The sequence below is a fragment of the Hyperoodon ampullatus genome, assembly GCF_949752795.1.
Source record: "Hyperoodon ampullatus genome assembly, chromosome: 3".
Lineage (NCBI taxonomy): Eukaryota > Metazoa > Chordata > Mammalia > Artiodactyla > Ziphiidae > Hyperoodon > Hyperoodon ampullatus.
In genome coordinates, this window is record NC_136916.1 from 57,292,399 (window position 1) to 57,317,554 (window position 25,156).

Below are 25,156 nucleotides of genomic sequence, written 5' to 3' on the forward strand. Positions count from 1 at the left end.
AGCGATGTCAAAGAACAGTTGAATAAATAAAAAATACATCATACTCCTGAAAAGGAAAAACGATTATAATAAAAATGCCAGTTCTTTACAAATTAATCTTTATATTTAATGTAATTCCATTCAAAATTCTTATGGGTTTTATTTGGTTTGCATGGAATATTAATTCTTTTCAACTTGCCAGTGTTCATCATCTTAAAAAATAAATGGCCAAAGGCTTCATTTTTTTCCGCTAAAGAAGATTAATGAAGGTGAACTTTCCATACTTCTTATTAAAACATATGATATAATTACAACAATTATAGATTGGGAGTTTGGAATTGACACATACACACTGCTATATTTAAAATAGATAACCAACAAGGACCTACTGTATAGCACAGGGAACTCTGCTCAGTATTCTATAATAATCTAAATGGGAAAAGAACTTGAAAAAGAATAGATACATGTATATGTATAACTGAATAACTTTGCTGTACACCTGAAACTAACACAACATTGTTTGTTTGGTTTTTTTTTTTTGTGGTACACGGGCCTCTCACTGTTGTGCCCTCTCCCATTGCGGAGCACAGGCTCCGGACGCACAGGCTCAGCGGCCATGGCTCACGGGCCCAGCCGCTCCGCGGCATGTGGGATCTTGCCGGACCGGGGCACGAACCCGTGTCCCCTGCATCGGCAGGCGGACTCCCAACCACTGCGCCACCAGGAAGCCCTGTTTTTAGTTTTTTAAGGAACCTCCATACTGTTCTCCATAATGGCTGCAACAATTTACATTCTCCCCAACAGTGTAGGAGGGATCCCTTTTCTCCATACCCTCTCCAGCATTTTTTATTTGTAGACTTTTTGATGAAAAGGAAGATTTTTAAAAACACTGTTAGCCTCATACAATATTAACAACCCTCATTACAAGAAAAGTCCCTGTTTACATTGGGCTCCAGTCCTAGATTTGTCACTAACTTCTCTGTGATTTTTGGGCAAATCACTTATACTCTTTGGGACTTAATTTGCTCATTTGTAAACTTAGGGCACTGGATCAAATCATCTCTAAGATATCATCCAGTTCTGACAGTCCATAATTCTGATTCCACTCAAAATCTCTTTCCTTTGGCTCCCTTCCTTTCCATTTATGCCCATCAACATAGGACACGTAAAACAGGAAAACACACCAGGTGAAGCTGTTTTCTCTTCTGACTGTGGAAGTAAAATTCACAGAAGGCACTGATGTCTTCATCTTCCATTAATACATTTAACGAAGCATTTATTGACGACCTATTATATACCTGACCCTGTCCTAGTGACTTTTATGTGTTATCACTGCATACTCAGAGCATGTCAGAGAGATCATTATTCCCATAATACTCTCAGGATTGTACAGGTTAAGATATATGACCAAGTCATGTAATTAACATGTGGCTAACTCAAAATTTAGACATGTATTTTCTTGACAGTCTGATTCGGAGTCTAGGAAAATTATTGCAAGAGAATCTGTGCAAAAAGCCCAAACTCTTAACACACACACATGGTATTAAGCTGATCTAATATACTTTAAAAATCAGATTTTTACTAAATGAATAATGTTGTAATTTTTAATGGACTTAATTTGTATTGGGGAGTCAGTTCCTTCACTGACTTAAAAACACCTGAACTAGAAGCATTCCTAGCCTGCTTTCAGGTTTGCTTAGGCATCTCTTCTGCAAACTTTACTGATACAGCATAGAAATTATGGCAAAGCTCAGTGGAGTCATTGAGGTAAAAGTCTCAATACTGCTCAGGAAGGGATGCCAAATTAAATAAAAAGAGCACCAGCAGTTCTGCAGCTGCATGCCAACCCAACTGCTAGTATGAGGTAAATGAGGACCAAACTTCATTTCACTTGTGACCCTAGCCAGTATTTAAACAAAAATGCCTAGAGACTGACACACTGTTCTATAATAAGGGAATAAATATCAATAGCAAAAATAATTATAAAAAACAATAAACTACTCACACAGACTTTCTTAGATCTTAACTGAAAGGACTACCATTTAAATTCATCGCCTCTCATGTAGTCGCTAGTAAAGGGTGAGACAGTAGATTGTAAGCATCAATTTGTAATATATAGCCCTAGGTTTACATACGAAAAATTACATAGAAGGCAGAGGTATTCCTGTTGCTTTCCTTTCCATGTCTTGTCACAATGTTTGAGTGATGGTGTGGTATTAATATTCACCATTATGCAAAGATCACAAGCATAAGTAACCCAAATTTTTTTTTCTTGTATGAGATATAATAAACATGCAGGTGAAATGCCAGTACTTTACTATTCTTTCACTTTTCTAGATTTTTTTCAATCTGGAGTGATTACTCTTCCAGTTTTTAAAATTTTCTATTGGAATGCTACACTTAATGCTACTAAATGTAGAGAGACAAAATAGAACCAAAAATAGTTAGATTTTTGTCAGTCTGAATCTATCAGAAAATCCTGAGTCCATTATGTTTCAAGTTCCTTCAAAGAAAAGTTTCATGTAAAATCAAGTTATCACTTATGTTTTAACTTTGCAGAATGGTCTAATAGTAACAAATTACAACAAGTACTGTTGTTAGCTATGTTTTAATCCTTTGATCAGTTTTTTCCAATATGTATTCCAAAGAATACTGGTTCCTTGGAATGTTAATAGGTATTCCATGAAAGGAGGGTTTTGTGGTCCTGTAAAAGTGGTGACCATGAGGTTAAAGAGAGACAGGCTGACTTTCATACAACTAGGCCAGCTGCAGTCACTAACATGCTGATGTACATTAAGCATCTTTAGGAGGACAGTGGCCGATGCCATTAGCAATGTTAGCAAAATTTCCTCAGAGCCCTCTTTGCAGAATAGCTATAGAACCATATTTAAAGGAACAAACTGAGAAATTTTGCTTAAGGGCTGGATTTTATCTTGACTATTTTTAATGGAAAAATTTTTAGACAACATTACATAATTTTCCTTCTTCATTCACATTTTACTGGGATTTAATATTTTCTTGGGGGCTTTGGGGCATCATAACAAACTCCACTTCTTTTTTAAAAGTGATGTACTGTTCGGGGCCTGTGAGGTGTGCAGATGTTTGTACCTCAGACTTCTGTGTGTTCCAAATAATATTTCTTTTGGCATCTCCTCCATGGTCATCTCTACTCACCACATTCTTTGAGTCTGTTCACAATCCCAGGGTCACTTCTGCTACTAACTGCCCTTTTATCATCCTAAGACCCTTTCCAGTTCTGAGAACGGTGACCCTGTGTGTGCCTTTTCTCTTCCTCCCTCCCTCCCTCCCTTCTTCTTTCTTTTTCTCTCCCTTTCTCTCTTGTTCTCTTTTCTCTTTCTTCCTTATTTCTGATATTGGTAATTGATGCTTTCTCTTTTTCTTGATCATTCTTGCTGGGGTTTATCAATTTTATTAATCTTTTCTAAGAATAACTTTAGGCTTTGTTGATTTTCTCTGTTGTTTTCTATTTCATGTATTTCTCCTCTTATCATTTTTATTCTCTTCCTTTTACTTATTTTGAATTTATTTTACTCTTTTTTAAGCTTTTTAAGGTAGAATATTAGATCATTGATTTTAGACCTTTCTTATTTTCTAAAATAAGCATTTAGACTGATAAGTTTCCTTCTAAGCAGTTTTTTTAGCTGCATCTCACAAATTTTGATATGTTGCATTTTCATGATCATTCAGTTCAAAATTTCTCTAATGATTTTTTTCTTTGACTTGTGAGTGTGTTGTTAAATTTCCACATATTTGGGTTTTTTTTTTTTTTTTAGTTTTCTCATTCTTTTTTTTAAATTTATTTATTTTATTTTTGGCTGCATTGGGTCTTCATTGCTGCACGTGGGCTTTCTCTAGTCGTGGCGAGTGGGGGCTACTCTTGCTTGCAGTGCACAGGCTTCTCATTGCGGTGGCTTCTCTTGTTGTGGAGCATGGGCTCTAGGTGCGTGGGCTTCAGTAGTTGTGGCTCACAGGCTCTAGAGCACAGGCTCAGTAGTTGTGGCGCATGGGCTTAGTTGCTCCGTGGCATGTGGGATCTTCCCCGACTCGAACCCGTGACCCCTGCATTGGCAGGTGGATTCTTAACCACTGTGCTACCAGGGAAGCCCCAGTTTTCTCATTCTTACTGAATTCTAATTTAATTCCACTGGCGACAAAGAATATACTCTATAAGATTCAAATCTTTTGAAATTGATTGAGACTTATTTTGTGCCTCAGGATATAATTTATTTTGGTGAATGTTTCATGTACACTTGAAAAGAATGTATATCTCACCATTGTTGGTTGTAGTGGTCCATAAATATCAGTTAGGTCAGGGTGGCTATTGGTGATATTCAGATTTTCTATATATTTTTTTCATTATTTAGAGAATACTTAGTTTCTGTAATCAAACCCATGTTGATAATACCTTACTTTTTTTTTCTTTTTGGCTGTGCCACGTGGCTTGTGGGATCTTAGTTCCCCAACCAGGGACTGAACCCAGGCCCTCAGCAGTGACAGCATGGAGTCCTACCTACCACTGGACCACCAGGGAATTCCCAAGATCTTCTACATTCTTAATGATTCTTAAAACCTATTTGTTCTACAAAGTACTGAGGGAGGAATTTAAAAATCTTCAACTCTAATCAAAGATTTGTCTATTTCTTTCTTTAGTTTTAATCATTTTTATTCAATTTTTTTTGTGTTAATGTTATTAGAGGCATACATGTTTATGATTTTTATGTTTTCTCAACTAATTGAGCTTTTCTCCCTCTTTCTCTTTGATAATACTCCTTGTCTTAAAGTCTACTTTGATATTAATATAGCCACTCCTTCTTTCGCTTACTGTTTACATGATATATAAATCTCTTTTTTGTTGTTATTACTTCAATCTGTGTCTTTAAAACTAAAATCCATCTCTTATAGATAGCTTATAGTTGTATCTTGTTTTGAAAATCCAGCCTGCTAACCTCTGCTTTTAAATTAACAGTTAGTCCATTTCCATTTAATGTAAGTATTGACATGATTTGATTTAGAACGACAATTTTTCTACTTGTTTTCTATTTTTTCCAACTCCTTTTTGTCCCTTTGTTTCCTGCCTGACTTAGGGTTATGTGATTTTTAAAAAAAATTTTTTTTTAATATTCTGTTTTATTGGCTTTTAGGTTATACCTCTTTGTATTATTTTTAGTGGTTGCCCTAGGGATTACAATATGCATCCTTAACTTATTAGAGTTTCCTTGGAGTTAATATTGCACCAGTTCACATACAATGTAAGGAACTTGCAAACTATAGAATTCTATTTACCTCTCAATTCTTTGTGCTTTTGTTGTCATGTAATTTACATGTATTGTAAACTGCACAATATGTTATATTTTTTTGCCTTAAACAGTCAATTGTCTTTAAGAGAAATTAAGAGGAGAAAAATATATAGTCTTTTATATTTACTATAGAGTTCTGAGTTTCCATCTTGCATCATTTTCTGTCAGCCTAAAAAATTTCTTTTAAGCATTTCTTGTAACACATACTGCTTATGTGTCTTCTTTTATCAAAAAAAAAGTCTTTATATTGCCTTTATAGAGAATTTTGAGTTGCCAGGTTTTGGGTTTTTTTAATTAATGCTTGAAAGTTCCATTGTTTCTGATGAGAAGTTAGTAATCATTCAGATCATTGATTCCTTGTATATTATGTGCCTTTTTTTTTTTTCTTTCTTTTCTGGCTACTTTCAAGTTTTTCTCTGTCTTTGTTCTCCAGGGGTTTGATCATGATGTGTCCATGTGCAGTTTTCTTTGTCTTTATCCTCCTTGAGATTCATTGAGCTTCTAGGATCTATAAGTTTATGTTTTCCAGAAAATTGGGGAACATTTTGGCCATTATTTCTTTAATATTTTTCCCCACATTTCTCTTTCTCCTCTCTTTCTGGGACTTCAATTACATACAAAATATACAACATGATATTGTTCACAGGTCACTGAGGATCTATTCTTTTTTTAAATATTTTTTTCTTTTTCTTTAGATTAGATAACATCTATTGATCTCTCTTCAAGTTCACTACCCTTTCTTTTGCTCACTCCAATCTGCTGTCAAGCCTACCCAACGAGCTTTTCATTTCAGACATTTTACTTTTCAGTTCTAAAATTTCCCCTTAGTTCTTTTTTTATAGTTTTCATTTTTCAACCAAGATTTTCCATCTGTTAATTCATTCTGATAATATTTTTCTTTAAGGTTTTTAAAATATGTGTAATAACAGCTTTAAAGTCCTTATGTGCTAATTCTACTCTCTGGATTATCTTGATATCTTTCTTTTTTAAAAAACTAATTTATTAAGGTATGATTGACATACAAAATCTGTACATATTTAGTGCATACAACTTGATGAGTGTGATGAAACCATCACCACAATCTGTGCAGTAAACTGGTTCATCACCTCCAGGGCCTGTTTCTATTGATGACTATTTCTCTTGTGTGGATAATATTTTCCTACTTCTTAGCATATATAGTAACTTTTTACTGTTGAGGACATTATAAATAATGTGTTGCATAGACTCTGAATTCTGTCACCATGCTCTAGAATGTGTTAATTCTTGTTCAAACAGGCAATTAATTTGGCGAGACTCAAATTCCAAACTCTGCCCTTGGTGGGTAGCAGCTGGAATCTCTGCTCAGTTTTTTTCAAATTGTTAACTGTTGCATCTTTGCTGGGCTTCTTAGAATCTCTTCCATATATGTGTAGCTCAAAGGTCAGCCAAGGATTTGCATGCTATTTATTTGCAAATTATGGATCCCTGCCTTGCAACTTCCTCCTTTCTGGGATTCCCCTTCATTTTCAGCCTTTATGACAGCCCTAAACTTCATCCTCTTACTTCCTTAGCCAGTAAGACTGTGCCTTTCTTCTTAAATTATAGCCACTTTGCATCTCATGGACTGAGAAGTACTTTCGGACCAAAGTCACACACACATAAATCTCAACTGTTACATTTCCCTTCTTTCAACATCAACTCCCTTCTAGCTTCTGCCTGTTTTCAATTTATCTCAGTACCTTCAAATAGTTGGGTTTTTTAAAATTATTTTATCCAGAATTTATCATTGTTATTTTCAGGAGGATTAGTCTGTAATAAGCTACTCTATCATTATCATAGTTGTAACTAGGTCATTTTTTAGTCTTGCCACTGTATAATACTATCTTTATCAAAATGAAAAATATTTGCTATTAATATGGTTATGTTAATTGCTTCTTCCCAATAAGTCTTAAGTGGTTATATTTTTAAAAACTTTTCTGGCTCTATTTCTTCTTCATATGAGAAAATAAGACAGAATTAAATGAGTTCTGGATTATGTAATGCCACCAGGGTACTATACAAATACTTAAAATATATGTTGTAAATGTAATAAGCAAAGTACAAAAAAAAGCTATAGGAACTCAGAGGAGGAAGAGATCAGAGGTAATTTCCTAGTGGACGTTACCTTTAAGCCAGTTGTTAAAAGGTGACAGGAATTTAGTAGCCAGAGTTGAGAAAAAGAGAGAGAGAGAATATTCCAGAAGGAACATCATAAGCAATGCAAAGAAAGTGGGAGGTTGGAGGCTCAAGTCTTAATGGTTATAGCTATAAATATAATTTATAACTCAAAATCAATACTTAAAAGTCCATAGTGTGAACATACTGCTATATATAAAAATATGGGTAAACCTCACACCAATTTTAAAAGAAAAAAGCCAGATACAAAAGAATACATACTGTAATAATCCACTTATGTAAAGTTCACAAACAGAAAAATAATAGCTGATAATAGAATTCAGAATAGTGGTTACCTTTGGGTTATGGTAGTGACTGGGAGGAGCAAGAGAGGGGCCCTTGGGGTGCATGTAATGCTGTACCTCTTGTTCTGGAGGCTGGTGACCCACAGCGTCCACTTTGTAAAAATTTATCAGTTGATGACTTTATGATTTGTGCCTTTAAAAAAAAGTTATACTACAATAAAATGTTTATGTGAAACAAAAATAAAACCCAGTTTCTGGTATGAAAAAAAGTTTATGGTGTGTATCTCCATATATTAACACATTAATTCCTCACAATGGTCTTATGGAAGGTCAGTGATGATGAATTTTATGTTAAATTGAATTATATAAACTTGAAATACTATGATGTAAAATAATTCTTGCTTTATACACAAAGTTTGAAATATTTCAAATGCCCCCAAATTTAAGAAAAAATAAAATTTCATTTTCTTTCAAAGCTGGATCAATCTGAGTGAATTTAAGAAATATTTAAGCTTAAGTTTCCACAGGAAGGCACCACTTGAGTAAATAAAAATATCCTGTGTTATTTAGAATATGAGTTTAGCAAGTGTAACACATAACAGTAGATTAGAGACTTCCCTGATGGCGCAGTGGTTGGAAGTCTGCCTGCCAGTTCAGGGGACATGGGTTTGAGCCCTGGTCTGGGAACATGCCCTGGAGCAACTAAGCCCGTGCTCCACAATTACTGAGCCCGCAAGCCACAGCTACTGAAGCCCACACGCCTAGAGCCCGTGCTCCACAACAAGAGAAGCCACTGCAATGAGAAGCCCGCGCACCGCAATGAAGAGTAGCCCCCGCTCGCTGCAACTAGAGAAAGTCAGCGTGCAGCAACAAAGACCCAATGCAGCCAAAAATAAATAAATAAATAAATTTATATTTTAAAAACCCAGTAGATTAAATGTGACAATAATTAATGTTTTCTTATGTCACAGTTTGAGCAGAGCAGTTTATGGCTGACACGGCAGCTCTACAATGCCAGGTACCCACACACTTACCATTTTACTGCTCTGTCCTCCTGAACAGGCCATTTTCTATCTTGTGATCTAAGATGGCTGCTACACTCCCACCATCTTGTCTGTATTCCAACTGGTAGAATCACTACAATTCCTATACTACGGCCAGAACTTGTCACAAAGACACAGGAAGCTACCAGAGGGCCTGGGAAATGTAGTTTCTGGCTAAGTAGCACACTGAAGGTCCACCAGCAGTCTTTGCCATATCTGCCATTCTTTGTCTAGCTGTCTTGAATTATGTGATTTACAATTATGAAATGCCTCCAGGAACAAATCCTTTACATAAAATTCAGCTGCCCTGTAGATAAGAATATCCCTATTTTACAGAAGATAGAACTGAGACTCAGAGAAGATAAATGACTTACCCCCCTCCCACCCCCACCCCTACATTGCTAATTAAATGGCAGAGCTGGGACTCAAATCCAGTGCTCCAAGCTCAGCGTTCTTGCTTTTCTGCTACAGAAGCCTCTCCAGGCTCCAAGAATACTGGTAATCCTTAGTCTGAGAGAAAGTGAGACTCCTACTGTATCTAAGTTAAATGGCACTTGGAAAGGAATGAGACAGGACACGGAGTGGTAGAGCTTTACTATGAGGATGTAGTAAAGCTGATGACCTGAGCTGTGTTTTGCTCTAAAGTTTCAAGAACTCAGGAAGCAAGAAAATATAGTAAAAAGCACTGGGCCATGAAACAGTGACGTGCATTTTAGTTGTACTTCTGAACTAAAAGGCAGATTAGGCATGTGCTCCAGCCATTTTCCCTTTCTGATTTTTAGTTTCCCCATCCAACAGATGAGGAGGAGTGCTGGGACAGGGTTACTGAATATGGCCGTGAAGGTTGTGCACAATTTCTTAAACTCACCAAGCAGGAGATTCTGGAGCAGAGTAGAGGGTGCAGCACAGCTCCAAGCCTAACCCCTCCCCAGTCCTTAGAAATACTACTGGTAAATTCTCAAAATATTGGGATTCTCAGAAATACTACAAAATATGGAGAGAAGACAATCAAGCAGGCATTCTTATCTTTTTTCTCTTCTGACAAGGGAACTTGGAAGAAACAAGTGAAATTAAAGTAAATAATGTGTCTGATTTTTCCTGAAAGAAGTGACTACTTCAGGATTCCACCAAAATGTTCCAAAGCCCTGGGGGTGGGGGTAGGGAGGGATGGTTTCATCCTCAATTGGGTAGAGCAAACCCTGATACAATATGTTCATCAAAATCTCAGGAGACGGAGGAGCGTCTACATATTTTAACAAAAACCGCGTATGTCCGAAAACAGAGGCTTCCCCCACCTATGCCCTCAGGTCACAGAAAGGTGGAGAAAATCCAGAATACCCAGTTTTCAGATGTTGGGAGAGAAAACACATTGGTACCAGACAATAGGGGAGGAGATACTACATCAGAGCAAGTAGAATGTCTGTACATAGCTGCCCAAGTTTGTACAAGGGGAAAAGAAATGACACAGTCACTAATGATCTATTACATACATGTCAGTATTTCACCCACAGCTAACAAAAGAAAAAGAGCTGAGGAGGGAGGGAGAATCATGGGCTGCAAAAGACAAAGCCTAATCTAGGAAAAAGCATAACTCAAGGAACAGAAGGAATTTTCTCACAATTTCTTCACATTATAGCACAGCTTGATAGGAGCATAAATTAAGTAAAACTAGAGCTCAACCATGAGATGATAAAATAGCAGAATGAGATAAAAAGGGAGGTTGCAGACATAAGGAAATAAATTGAATACCAAAATACTTTATGGAACTAATAAGTAAACTATAAATAGAAAGAACAGAACAGATACTGCTGAATACTGAAATACTGACACGGAGAAAAGACTGTAAGCACAGTAAATGCAGAGGAAAAAATAAAGGAAATTAATTAGAAGTTAACAGATATGCATATTAGTTTGTTACCAGCTAAGCTGCTGTAACAAAGAAATCCAAAAATATAATGCCTTAAATAAATTAGTTTCTTCTCACTCACAAAAGAGTCCACAGGTAAGAAGTTCAAGTCTGGCAGGATCTCCTCCAGAAGGTCATCCAAAATATGGTTCCTTCTATCTTGATGCTCCATCACCTCCTCATTCCTGTGGTTATAGGACATTCTCATTTCAATGGTTGAAGCTGGCTCCTTTACACACCCATGTTTCAGTCTGTAGGAAGGATAAAAGTAGTCCAGGGCAAGCACTCTAAGGAGATGCCATAGAGGTTATACATATCACTTCTGCCACATCTTATTGGCTTCATGTCCCCATTTAGCCACAGCGGACACTGGGAAATGTGGTCTTTAACTGGATAGCCATGTGCTCAGCTAAAACTCAGTGTTCTATTCTAAAAGGAACCAGGAGAGAACGAAGAGTTAGGAACCACACTATGAAAGATAAAGATGAGCCAACATTTAAGGACACTTGATGTCCCTCACAGAGAGAACCCAGCATATGAAAGAGAAGATGTATCTAATGCTGTAATTTAAGAGCACATTCCGGAAGTGAAGAAAGAACTGAATCTGCAGGTGGAAAGAAAACATTGAATCCCAGGAAATTTTGATTTAGAATATTTAACATAAAGGTATTTCCTAGTTAAACACTTGAACTTGAAAGACAGAGAATGCTTCAGACATCCAGGCAGAAAGAAAAATCACCTACAAGGGGTAAAAAAGCAGGCTGGCATCCAATTTCATTATATTCATTGTGGAAGACAATGGTGTAGTCTACAGAGTTTTAAGAAAGGATGGCCCCAGGTGTAATTCAAGTATAAAGGCTCAGGGAAGTAAAATACCCACGAACACTTGTTGGAAAGAACTGCTTGATAACCAAAGCCAGGCAATTTAATAATCCACTAAAATAAAGAACTCAAGCATAAAGAAGCCCTGACAGAAGGACTGTTGATGAGCACTGGATCCATTCACATGTAGAACTAATACTAAACAATCATAGCAATGATGGTTTCAAAACAGAATGTGAATATTATAAATCTGGACAATGTAAAAATAATATAATACAAAATTGGGAGGTGAGGGAGAGGAGATGGAAGTAGCAAGAAAGTACTAATGTTCGCCATCTTTTGAAGCTGGGATATGTTATCCAAAATAAAAACATGTGGTGAAAAAAAAACCTAAATGTTTTTCATAATTGCCTTTATTTAACAATGGAGCAGGGGTCCACAAATCGCTGCCTGAGGGTGAACCACCTGTTTTTGTAAGTAAAGTTTCATTGGAACACAGCTTCACCCATTTGTCTCCATATTGTTTATGCTACTTTCCAGCTATAAAAATAGACCGAGACAGCTTAAAATTTTTACTCTCTGGCCCTTTAAGAAAAAATTTGCCAACCCATGCAGAGGAATCTTTTTTAATTCACAGGAATCTTGTGGTAAAGAAATATTTATTTGAGGCTTAATGATTTGTTGGGTTAATTTTATTTTTTAAAGATTTTTTTTATGTGGTTTTAAAGTCTTTATTGAATTTGTTACAATATTGCTTCTGTTTTGGTTTTTTGGCCACGAGGCACGTGGGATCTTAGCTCCCGACCAGGGATCGGACCCGCACCCCCTGTATTGGAAGGCGAAGTCTTAACCACGGGACCGCCAGGGAAGTCCCAATTTGTTGGATTTAATTCAGCCTTTTCCCTTCCTATTAAATTCATGTCAAATTAAGTTTAATAATATAAGTCCTACTTTTATAAAACAATAGATCAATCACTCCAAAGATGTCAGGGATAGTGAATCACCTAATGATATTTGGTATGGTTTCTTAAACTTTCATCTCTGTGTTTTTCTGCATTATTTGGAATCTTTATAATGAGCATATATCATTATTACCAGAATAATAAAATAGAATGATTTTTCTATTTAAAAACACTGGAAGCAAATATACCAAGATATTCACAATGATTAATTCTGGCTGACAGGAATACGACTGCTGTTTTCTTCTTTAAGCTTTTCTATATTTTTTAAATATTGAAGAAATTTTAAGCTATTATAGAGGATTTTGGCATAAAGTGATAGAGTTCTGAATTATAGTTTTGGAAACAGTAATAAGTACCAGATATGAGGGACATTGCTCTGTTTAGAATATGATTCTTTCATTAGTAGTATACAAACCAAAAAGCCTGATTCAACATAAAATATAAAGCATGACATAAAAGAGAATCCAGGGAACTTCCCTGGTGGTGCAGTGGTTAAGAATCCACCTGCCAGTGCAGGGGACACGGGTTTGAGCCCCGGTCCGGGAAGATCCCACATGCCGCGGAGCAACTAAGCCCGTGCGCCACAACTACTAAGCCTATGCTCTGAGCCTGTGAGCCACAACTACTGAGCCCACATGCCACAACTACTGAAGCCCACGTGCCTAGAGCCCATGCTCCACAACAAGAGAAGCCACCGCAATGAGAAGCCTGTGCACCGCAGCCAAGAGTAGCCCCTGCTCGCCACAACTAGAGAAAGCCCTTGCCCAGCAATGAAGACCCAACGAAGCCAAAAATTAATTAATTAATTAATTATTTTAAAAAAGAGAGAAGCCAGAAGCAGATGATACTCGACTTTTGTTAGGCAATCAGCATATTCATAAAGCTAGTTTCTTTAATTTGCATTAATCTAAACCTACCTTTCCAGTCTCATCCCCCATCTTATCCTCCTGATACACACAACATACTCCAGCCACACAGAGCCCTTCATCTTCAATGAGATCTTCATGCATTTGTATGCTATTTTGCTTTGTCGCCACCATTCTTTCTACCTACAATTGCATCCTCTTCTCTATGGGATATAATTCAGTGCTTCTTTTAAGACACAATTTAAGTATCACTGACTGCAGTACATCTCAACCTTGGCTGCACAGCAGAATCACCTAGGGAGCTTTATAAAAATACCGAGGCCCAGGCCCCAGCACAGCTATTCTGATTTAATTGCCCAGGGTTGGGGCCCAGACAACAGTATTTTTAAAAAGCTCCCTGAGTGATGCTAATATACAGCCAGGGTTGAGAGTCATTGCAAAGCCTTCTGCAATACCAGCAGGCAGAGTTAATTACTACCTCTTCTGCACTCTCATAGCTCTTAGATTTTCCATTGCTCATGAAATTTAATGCTTATTGTATTAAAGTTAGTGTTATGCAGTAAATGCTCAGTAAACGCTGAAGGTTGTTACCGTCCTTCCAACCAAGCATATGCAGAAATGTAAACTCGCCAGGATGTCACCCCTCCATGCCCCCTACACACACACACACACACACACACACCTCACTGCCTTTTCAGCACAGCCCTAGACCTTGGGTCTGGCTTTTACATTGTTGAGATTTATGCAATGTAAAGAATTAAAGAAACCAGTGTTATGAATGTGCTGACTGCCTGAGAGAATCCGAACATCATCTGCCTTCCACCCTCATCTTTGTGTCACACTTTACATTGTGTTTGATGTCAGATCCTGCTACTTTAGCTTTCAAGAGCAGGTTGTCAGGTGTACTTTGTCAAAGGCTTTCAGAAAATCCAGATAAATGATGCTGTAAGCCCCGAAACTGCCAAAACTATATTTTACACCTTCACAGTACTTGACAATTTTATTTAAGTGGAATCTTTCTTCCTTCGATTTACCTTTGCCTCCCTGACCCTGAGATCAATCAGATAACTGGAGACCCTTCCTTTTTTTTTTTTTTTTTTTTTTTTTTGCGGTACGCGTGCCTCTCACTGTTGTGGCCTCTCCTGTTGCAGAGCACAGGCTCCGGACGCGCAGGCTCAGCGGCCATGGCTCACGGGCCTAGTCTAGTCTCTCCGCGGCATGTGGGATCTTCCCGGACCGGGGCACGAACCCGTGTCCCCTGCATCGGCAAGCGGACTCTCAACCACTGCGCCACCAGGGAAGCCCGACCCTTCCATTTTTGATACTGAGTATCCTCAGCTATGCCTGTGCCATGTCTGGAGCACAGTACACTGGGTGATTATCTCAGCCTCCCTGGTTAGGAGGAGCTCCTGGAAACTACTCCTTTCTGGAGGTGAGGTGGGGAAAGGAGAGCTGAGGATGAGGAAAGGAGACCAAGGTGCATCAGCAAGACAGAAGTTCCATAATCACACAATGTGCATACACACTCTCATCAAGGCAAGACCCAGAGCACTGACCTTTCCTCTTCCCACTCGCCTGGAAGGAAATCGATTGCATTAACAGTCTTCTCTTTCCTGTTAAAAATTCTATTTGTAGTCATTTTAAACTGTCCTCACCAAACATCGCCAAAGGTTTTGGTGTCCATAGGATGGTAGTTGCTTATAGTTTCCCTTAAGTACCACATCCTGGCAGTGTGGCCCTAAAATAACTTTGTTCACAGACATTTCTCAGCCAGTAGATATTTATTTTGCAAAGTGATTTTCTCCCCAGAGTCTTAATGAAACTTTCCCTTTCTTTTTCCTTAAGGTCATCATGACCTTGATGAACAATAAGATGTACTACAACTGAGTCCAATGGCAAGTTTCACTAATGCAGAATCAGATTAATCTTCAAATTGAATAATCTTTGCATATCTAGTACTCTACGTGACCTGAGACAAATCTACTAAGCTTTCTGACTTGGTTCTTTATTAGTTAAATAGCAAACCGTTACCTAATTCCCTTGGAAGTTGTGCAAATTAATTAATGTTTGGAAAACAACTGGAAAATTTAAAACAGTCTATAAATACCAAACAGTTGCATCTTCCTTGCTGAGAGGGCCCAGGTAATTCATAATCTCCTATAATAAAGGTAAAATAATGTGCTTGGGCTCTACAATTAAATGTGATTTATTTGTAATACATATAGTCTTTGAAATCTAGAAACCATTTAATAGAAACAATTCATATTTCATAACTATAATAAAATCATGTAATGACTTTAGGAAAAGTAATATCTACTGTAAGTGATCTAGACATCATGTCTTTAACCATTTCTAAGATCTGCAAGAGTATGCTCAGAGTTTATCCTTAACCTGTTAATGTTGACTGATATATTTACCTTTACATTCTCCCAGTTTTTCTTTATCCTCAAAACTCTAATATGTATTTCCTAGAAAATTTGCCTGTACAAAACTTTGCTGTATTCAAAGCCTCCTGTCAAGATTTAGCACTTTTATATTGTAATCATTAAAATTGAACAAAATCTTAATAGTTCCTTTATTAACTACTATACTGACTTTGCATAGTGGAAATCACAACATGTTAATTGGATTTAATTAACTATTTTAAATTACACAAACTCCTTACAGTAGACAATAGCACAGGGTACTCATTAGCAATAAAATTGGAGCTGATATTGCTACTTTATTAAAACTTAATGAGGGGGCTTCCCTGGTGGCGCAGTGGTTGAGAGGCCGCCTGCCGATGCAGGGGACGCGGGTTCGTGCCCCGGTCCGGGAAGATCCCACATGCCGCGGAGTGGCTGGGCCTGTGAGCCATGGCCGCTGAGCCTGCGCGTCCGGAGCCTGTGCTCCTCAACGGGAGAGGCCACAACAGTGAGAGGCCCGCGTACCGCAAAAAAAACAAAAAACAAACCTAATGAAACTATTCATAATCTTATTTATTGTTTACAAGAAGGAAACTGTGTTCATTTTGAAGGCAAAAATGTCTGCTGAAAACAAATTTTTGATCATTTAGGTGAAGGCTCAGAAGTTAATAAAAGGGTCCACCATATCCAACCTCATGGTTCTGCCAGCTTCTCATCACACGAATCCCTATTTCACCCCTGTGCCAGTCTTACAAGTGGATGCCAATAAAGGTTAGTGATTCAATAACCATTTTATATGTTTAGGAACATAGGGAAAGAGCACTGAGGTGGGACTGGGGGCCTGAGTCTGAATTTGGATTCAGCCACTAATTCTCCAAGATGACTTCAGACAAGTCAAGTCCTCACTGTGGCCTGAGTTTCCTTCTCTGTAAATCAGAAGGTTGGACTAGAGTCCCTTCCCACCTCTAAAATCCATGATTCTATAGATTTACTATTGATTTAGATGTTGATGTTATTACACATTAAAATTATTATTGTATTTAAGTGATATTATTATAATTTTTCAAGCTTCTGAGCAGATAGTTTCTGATGTTTTTCTGATAGCATTTAAAAACTTATTTCAATATACTATTGTGCAAAAATATGAAGCCAGAATTAATGCAATTAGCATTTAAACTATGCATGTCTTAGTCGAAATACCAGAGTTTGTGAAACCAGTGGATTTCTTGTTTTTTAAGCAAAAGGTCATGTCATCTTTATCTCAGTATCCCCAGTGCTTAGAACCATATCTAGCATTTTGTAGATACTAAATTGTTGGTTGAATGAATAAGCAAATGAAAGAGTAAGCGAATGACTAAGGACTGAGTGTCACAAGTGTAACCCTCTTTTTTTGGTTGCACCAGGTCTTAGTTATGGCAGGTGGGCTCCTTAGTTGCAGCTCCAGGGCTCCTTAGTTGTGGCATGTGAACTCTTAGTTGCAGCATGCACATGGATCTAGTTCCCTGACCAGGGATCGAACCCAGGCCCCCTGCATTGGGAGTGTGGAGTCTTATCCACTGCGCCACCAGGGAAGTCCCCCTAAAGAATTAAGTGGATCACCTTTTGTACCTCAAATATGAGCAAGTGAGATGATCTTTAATTATTTCTATCTCACTTTCTAACTGTTGTCTGGAGTATTTTGGATCTAAAGTTGGTTCCCCAGGGTTCTTCTGCTACCTGAAGATTTAAAGTCCCCCATCTTGTAGCTTCTGTATCCTCTGTCTGCTGACCCAGTCAGTGGTGGGGTACAACAAAACTCAAGACAGCCCTGCATCATTATAAGTCTCTTAATTGATTAAACTTCCTGCAACTGTAACAATTACTTTCCTAGTTACAAATCATTGTTGTTTAGAAATCTTTGTGACACATGCTTTTAGTTGGTTTACATAATATTTACTCCCTGGGAAAACTTCAGCAGAGTTTCTACTTCTTGCTTTAGAAACACTTACATTCTTCCTGGGTCAAATTAAGATGAATAAAATAATGAATGAATGAATGAATCAATCTATCTATACTTGCTTTAGTGATAGACACAATAAAAAATTGCTGCAAAACAAAGTTAAATCTAGAGCCACGGCAACTTGGTCCAGAAAAACATCGTATTTTCATCCCTCAATTATCTGCCAGAGAACACATGGCCTACCATAATATTTGTAATTAATTAACAAATTAATCAACACATTTATTGAGTACTTGCCATATGTCTGGTACTGTGCAAGGTAATATGAACGCCAGGAAAGCACAAGCCACACAAATGTAGATAGAGTGTCCAGATTTTTACATGTCCTGATACTCTGAACTGTCATTTAAGTCACCCCAGATCTACACAAGTCCAGCATGTGGTGAAAGATGAACAACATCCAGAAGAGAGAATAGTTTTGGAAAATGCAGGGCAAACTTCTCTACTTCTTGAATTATCTTGCTAAATCCAAAGAAGAAAGCTCCCCCACCCCCTCCACAATGGCTAAGAATATAAGTCTCATAATAAAAATTTTCCATTTAGGCTCTGTGTGACAGTGGGCAAGTTGCTCTCTGATCTTAGAATAAACTCTAAACTCTATAAACAAGGCATGCCTGACCTGGCCTCCCTTCCATTCTCATCTCATTCCGCTTTCCTCTGTGCTCCAGCCACATGGGACTTCTCTCTCTTCCTTATCAGGCCAAGCACTTTTTCACATCAGGCCTTCACAAGTGCTTTTACCTCTGCCTGTAAAAGTCATTTCCTGAGGCATCTGTCTTTTTCCTTTATAGATGATCACAATTTGTAATTATATATTTATTTGTGAATTTATTTAATGTCTTCTCCACCACTAAAGGCTTCATGAGGTCTGTCTGGTTCACCATTGAATCCCCACTCTCCAGAATATTTCCTGAGTGGGGATATTATAACAGGCACTTAAATATTGGTTGAATGACTGACACAATGAATGAATTTCTAATTCCTAATCTAGTCAACAGGAAAGTGAGAGAGTTTTGAAAATTAAATAAGACAAAGGTGTTAAGGGATGATTTTCAAAAACAGGTAAAATCCTGACTCTCTTACAAATGAACACATGTCAAATATTTTATTTACTTAACTCATCAGTTAAAAGAGAGAATTTGTAAGCTGTCACAACTGGTCTGAAGGAGAACCCAAAGAACATATCTTTGTAGATCAGGAAAATTGAAATAAATTTGCAAATAGATGGAAAATTGACATTTCTATGGAAAGAAGGAATGTCCCTTCACCAGACAGAATTTTTTTTCATGTCTATAGATATGAATTATTTGCATTATTATCAGTTTTTTCCCCACAAGTTAACCTTAATCTCTACAGAATTATAAAATAGCCTAGTCAAAGACTAGGTTCAGATAATTCCTGAATGCATTCCATTGAAAAGGTATCCAGTAATCTCTTTTGCTTATTCTAAAACATAAAAAAAAAAAATTTCCTATAACCTTCCCCCATTTTTGATACAAAACGGTCTAAAAAATTATTCATAAAATAAGGCTGGTCTTTGGCCTGATAATTTACATAGGTGCAGCAAGAACGTTAATCACCACATAGGCCATCTTAAGTTTGCTCTGTTGGAAGTTTTCATAAGGAATCTCAGATTGAAGTTTTTAAATCCTCTGTTACCTTCTACACTGAGGCTAGAAAATCAAGCCCAATAAACTCTGTCCACCATATTTCAACTACAGAACCTATAAATTTGGGTACATTCCTCTCCTCTAGAGATGCTCCAAATATCCTAAGGTTCTTGGACCTGTTGGGAAATGACATTCCTTTCCACCTGTAAGGATGGAAATCCTGTAAGCCATGTATCAGGCCAGTTTTTCTGGGAGGGCTTTGGAAGCATTTGGTTCCATAAAGTCAAGCTTAGTTCTTTAAATGTAACTTATTACACCTGACTAATAACATCATTCTTAAATATGAAATTCCAGGCAAGTTCTTGGTTGCATAAGCAGTTTTTTCAACTATATCTTAATAAAAGAAGAAAAGATTCTCATTGAAACTATGCAAATAACCCATATTGCCATGAAAAGCAAGGAGGTTCAGTAAGAGTTTCTGAATTCGGGAGGTGAGAGGGAGCTCATCTAAAGTAGTAGAAGTTCAATTTCCTTAGTTTCTGGGAATTTTAGGAATATTCAATTCCTGTAAGTGCTCATTTCTCTCTATAAGTCAATCAGAACACAGCTCCTTTAATCTGAGACTTTACAATCTAATTTATTAATACCATCTGGAGACAGGAAAACATTCTACATTCACAATGAGAAATAAAGGCCTTTCTGAATTACAGATACATAGACATACAGATACAGAGAGAGTTTATAGCTTCAATCCTACAATTTCAGCCACAAACGAAAAATAAACACAGAAACACAAAAATGTAATGGTCCAGATAGCAAAAAGTTAGTCTCCTTCCTTGTGGGTATGAACTTCCTAGTTGAATTGAGCTCAAAATACACACATAGACAAATAGAAGTCTACAAACCATATTCCCTATTGTCTCTCACTCGATAGGGAATAGATCTCTGTAAGATCCATTTACAAAACTCACCAAATTCTCAGTCGTAGCCACCAACAAGGACTAACTTATCAGCCATTAATATGGAGTAATATCAAAATTAGAAAAACAAGAGTCAGCAAAGTTCTACTGCCACTTTGAATTCACCTATGGGTGCCAAGAAAATAAGTGCCTGGCTTGGTTCCCTGTGATATGTACCTTTTCTGGCAATTTCAGGTGAATCTTTTGCTCATCTTGGTGGGATCTCCAAAATTGTTAAAGGATATATATTTTTGAAAGTAAAACCATGACTCATACAACTATAAAATGAACGCATCAAAGATTCTGTTTAACTCATTAATTAAATGAGGGAACCAGTAAAATGTTACAATTGATTCAAAGAAGAATTCAAACAGCAGACAAATTTACAAATCAAAAATTTGGAAATAAATTTGCAAATGCATGCAGAACTGAATTTTGGGGGGTAGGGAAAGTACTGTCCTTCCATGTGACAAAATTTATTTGCATATGTATAAACAAGAATTATTTCAGAACACCTACTGAACGCTGGCAGAAGACCCCAGACCTCCCAAAAGGCAAGAAACTCCCCACATACCTGGGTAGGGCAAAGCGGAGAGATTCCCGCACAGAGGAGCGGTGCCGAGCGGCACTCACCAGCCCGCGAGGCTTGTCTGCTCGGCCGCCGGGGCGGGCGGCGCTGGAAGCTGAGGCTCGGGCTTCGGTCAGAGCGCAGGGAGAGGACTGGGGCTGGCGGCGAGAACTCAGCCTGAAGGGGGCTAATGTGCCACAGCTAGCCGGGAGGGAGTCCGGGAAAACTCTGGAGCTGCCGAAGAGGCAAGAGACTTTTTCTTCCCTCGTGGTTTCCTGGTGCACGAGGAGAGGGGATTAAGAGCGCTGCTTAAAGGGGCTCCACAGACGGGCGCGAGTCGCGGCTGAAAGCGCGGAGTCCAGAGACGGGCGTGGGACGCTGGGGCTGCTGCTGCCGCCGCCAAGAAGCCTGTGTGCGAGCGCAGGTCACTGTCCACACTGCCCTTCCGGGAGCCTGTGCAGCCCGCCACTGCCGGGGTCCCGGGATCCAGGGGCGGCTTCCCTGGGAGAACGCACAGCGCGCCTCTGGCTAGTGCAACGTCACGCCGACCTCTGCCGCTGCAGGCTCGCCCCGCACTCCGTGCCCCTCCCTCCCGCCCGGCCTGAGTGAGCCAGAGTCCCGGAAGAGGCTGCTCCTTTAACCCTGTCCTGTCTGAGCGAAGAACAGACGCCCTCCGGCGACCTACACGCAGAGGCGGGGCCAAATCCAAAGCTGAGACCCAGGAGCTGTGAAAACAAAGAAGAGAAAGGGAAACCTCTCCCAGCAGCCTCAGAAGCAGCGGATTAAAGCTCCACAATCAACTTGATGTACTCTGCATCTGTGGAATACATGAATAGACAACAAATCATACCAAATTGAGGAGCCAGGAGTCAGTGCTGTGCCTCTGAGGTAGGAGAGCCAACTTCAGGACACTGGTCCACAAGAGACCTCCCAGCTCCACATAATATCGAACGGCGAAAATCTTCCAGAGATCTCCATCTCAACACCAGCACCCAGCTTCACTCAACGACCAGCAAGCTACAGTGCTGGACACCCTATGCCAAACAACTAGCAAGACAGGAACACAACGCCACCCATTAGCAGAGAGGTGGCCTAAAATCATAAAAAGTCCGCAGACACCCCAAAACACACCACCAGACGTGGACCTGCCCACGAGAAAGACAAGATCCAGCCTCATCCACCAGAACACAGGCACTAGTCCCCTCGACAAGGAAGCCTACACAACCCACTAAACCAACCTTAGCCACTGGGGACAGACACCAAAAACAACAGGAACTACAAACCTGCAGCCTGCAAAAAGGAGACCCCAAACACAGTAACATAAGCAAAATGAGAAGACAGAAACACACACAGCAGGAGAAGGAGCAAGATAAAAACCCACCAGACCTAACAAATGAAGAGGTAATAGGCAGTCTACCTGAAAAAGAATTCAGAATAATGATGGTAAAGATGATCCAAGATTCTATTTCCCAGATCCAAAATCTTGGAAATAGAATAGACAAAATGCAAGAAACAGTTAACAAGGACCTAGAAGAACTAAAGATGAATCAAGCATCGATTAAAAACACAATAAATGAAATAAAAAATACTCTAGATGGGATCAATAGCAGAATAACTGAGGCAGAAGAACGGATAAGTGAGGTGGAAGATAAAATAGTGGAAATAACTGATGCAGAGAAAAATAAAGAAAAAAGAATGAAAAGAACAGAGGACAGTCTCAGAGACCTCTGGGACAACATTAAACGCACCAACATTCGAATTATAGGGGTTCCAGAAGAAGAAGAGAAAAAGAAAGGGACTGAGAAAATATTTGAAGAGATTATAGTTGAAAACTTCCCTAATATGGGAAAGGAAATAGTTAATCAAGTCCAGGAGGCACAGAGAGTCCCATACAGAATAAATCCAAGGAGAAATACGCCAAGACACATATTAATCAAACTGTCAAAAATTAAACACAAAGAAATCATATTAAAAGCAGCAAGGCAAAAACAACAAATAACACACAAGGGAATCCCCATCAGGATAACAGCTGATCTCTCAGCAGAAACTCTACAAGCCAGAAGGGAGTGGCAGGACATAATTAAAGTGATGAAGGAGAAAAACCTGCAACCAAGATTACTCTACCCAGCAAGGATCTCATTCAGAATTTGATGGAGAAATTAAAACGTTTACAGACAAGCAAAAGCTGAGAGAGTTCAGCACCACCAAACCAGCTTTACAACAAATGCTAAAGGAACTTCTCTAGGCAAGAAACACAACAGAAGGAAAAGACCTACAATAATGAACCCAAAACAATTAAGAAAATGGGAATAGGAACATACATATCAATAATTACCTTAAATGTAAATGGACTAAATGCTCCCACCAAAAGACACAGATTGGCTGAATGGATACAAAAACAAGACCCATATATATGCTGTCTACAAGAGACCCACTTCAGACCTAGAGACACATACAGACTGAAAGTAAGGGGATGGAAAAAGATATTCCATGCAAATGGAAACCAAAAGAAAGCTGGAGTAGCAATTCTCATATTAGACAAAATAGACTTTAAAATAAAGACTACTAGAAGAGACAAAGAAGGACACTACATAATGATCAAGGGATCGATCCAAGAAGAAGATATAACAATTGTAAATATTTATGCACCCAACATAGGAGCACCTCAGTACATAAGGCAAACACTAACAGCCATCAAAGGAGAAATTGACAGTAACACAATCATAGTAGGGGACTTTAACACCCCACTTTCACCAATGGACAGATCATCCAAAATGAAAATAAATAAGGAAACACAAGCTTTAAATGATACATTAAACAAGATGGACTTAATTGATATTTATAGGACGTTCCATCCAAAAACAACAGAATACACATTTTTCTCAAGTGCTCATGGAACATTCTCCAGGATAGATCATATCTTGGGTCACAAATCAAGCCTTGGTAAATTTAAGAAAATTGAAATTGTATCAAGTATCTTTTCTGACCACAATGCTATGAGACTAGATATCAATTACAGGAAAAGAGCTATAAAAAATACAAACACATGGAGGCTAAACAATACACTACTTAATAACGAAGTGATCACTGAAGAAATCAAAGAGGAAATTAAAAAATACCTAGAAACAAATGACAATGGAGACACGACGACCCAAAACCTATGGGATGCAGCAAAAGCGGTTCTAAGAGGGAAGTTTATAGCAATACAATCCCACCTTAAGAAACAGGAAACATCTCGAATAAACAACCTAACCTTGCACCTAAAGCAATTAGAGAAAGAAGAACAAAAACATCCCAAAGTTAGCAGAAGGAAAGAAATCATAAAAATCAGATCAGAAATAAATGAAAAAGAAATGAAGGAAACGATAGCAAAGATCAATAAAACTAAAAGCTGGTTCTTTGAGAAGATAAACAAAATTGATAAACCATTAGCCAGACTCATCAAGAAAAAAAGGGAGAAGACTCAAATCAATAGAATTAGAAATGAAAAAGGAGAAGTAACAACTGACACTGCAGAAATACAAAAGATCATGAGAGATTACTATAAGCAACTCTATGCCAATAAAATGGACAACCTGGAAGAAATGGACAAATTCTTAGAAATGCACAACCTGCCAAGACTGAATCAGGAAGAAATAGAACATATGAACAGACCAATCACAAGCACTGAAATTGAAACTGTGATAAAAAATCTTCCAACAAACAAAAGCCCAGGACCAGATGGCTTCACAGGCGAATTCTATCAAGCATTTAGAGAAGAGCTAACACCTATCCTTCTCAAACTCTTCCAAAATATAGCAGAGGGAGGAACACTCCCAAACTCATTCTACGAGGCCACCATCACCTTGATACCAAAACCAGACAAGGATGTCACAAAGAAAGAAAACTACAGGCCAATATCACTGATGAACATAGATGCAAAAATCCTCAACAAAATACTAGCAAACAGAATCCAACAGCACATTAAAAGGATCATACACCATGATCAAGTGGGGTTTATTCCAGGAATGCAAGGATTCTTCAATATACGCAAATCAATCAACGTGATACACCATATTAACAAATTGAAGGAGAAAAACCATATGATCATCTCAATAGATGCAGAGAAAGCTTTCGACAAAATTCAACACCCATTTATGATAAAAACCATGCAGAAAGTAGGCATAGAGGGAACTTTCCTCAACATAATAAAGGCCATATATGACAAACCCACAGCCAGCATCATCCTCAATGGTGAAAAACTGAAACCATTTCCACTAAGATCAGGAACAAGACAAGGTT

The 25,156-nt window shown here is 38.3% G+C and overlaps 1 protein-coding gene across 1 annotated transcript in view; it reads left to right on the plus strand.

Moving 5' to 3' along the window:
• IQCH (IQ motif containing H) overlaps positions 1-25,156 on the plus strand; it is a gene marked incomplete at both ends in the record, with an annotated part of 219,690 nt that overhangs the window by 48,974 nt on the left and 145,560 nt on the right. The window contains one exon of the mRNA XM_079701075.1: positions 16,390-16,510. Coding sequence (XP_079557201.1) covers positions 16,390-16,510 — 121 coding nt within the window. The remainder of the gene's footprint in view (positions 1-16,389; positions 16,511-25,156) is intronic.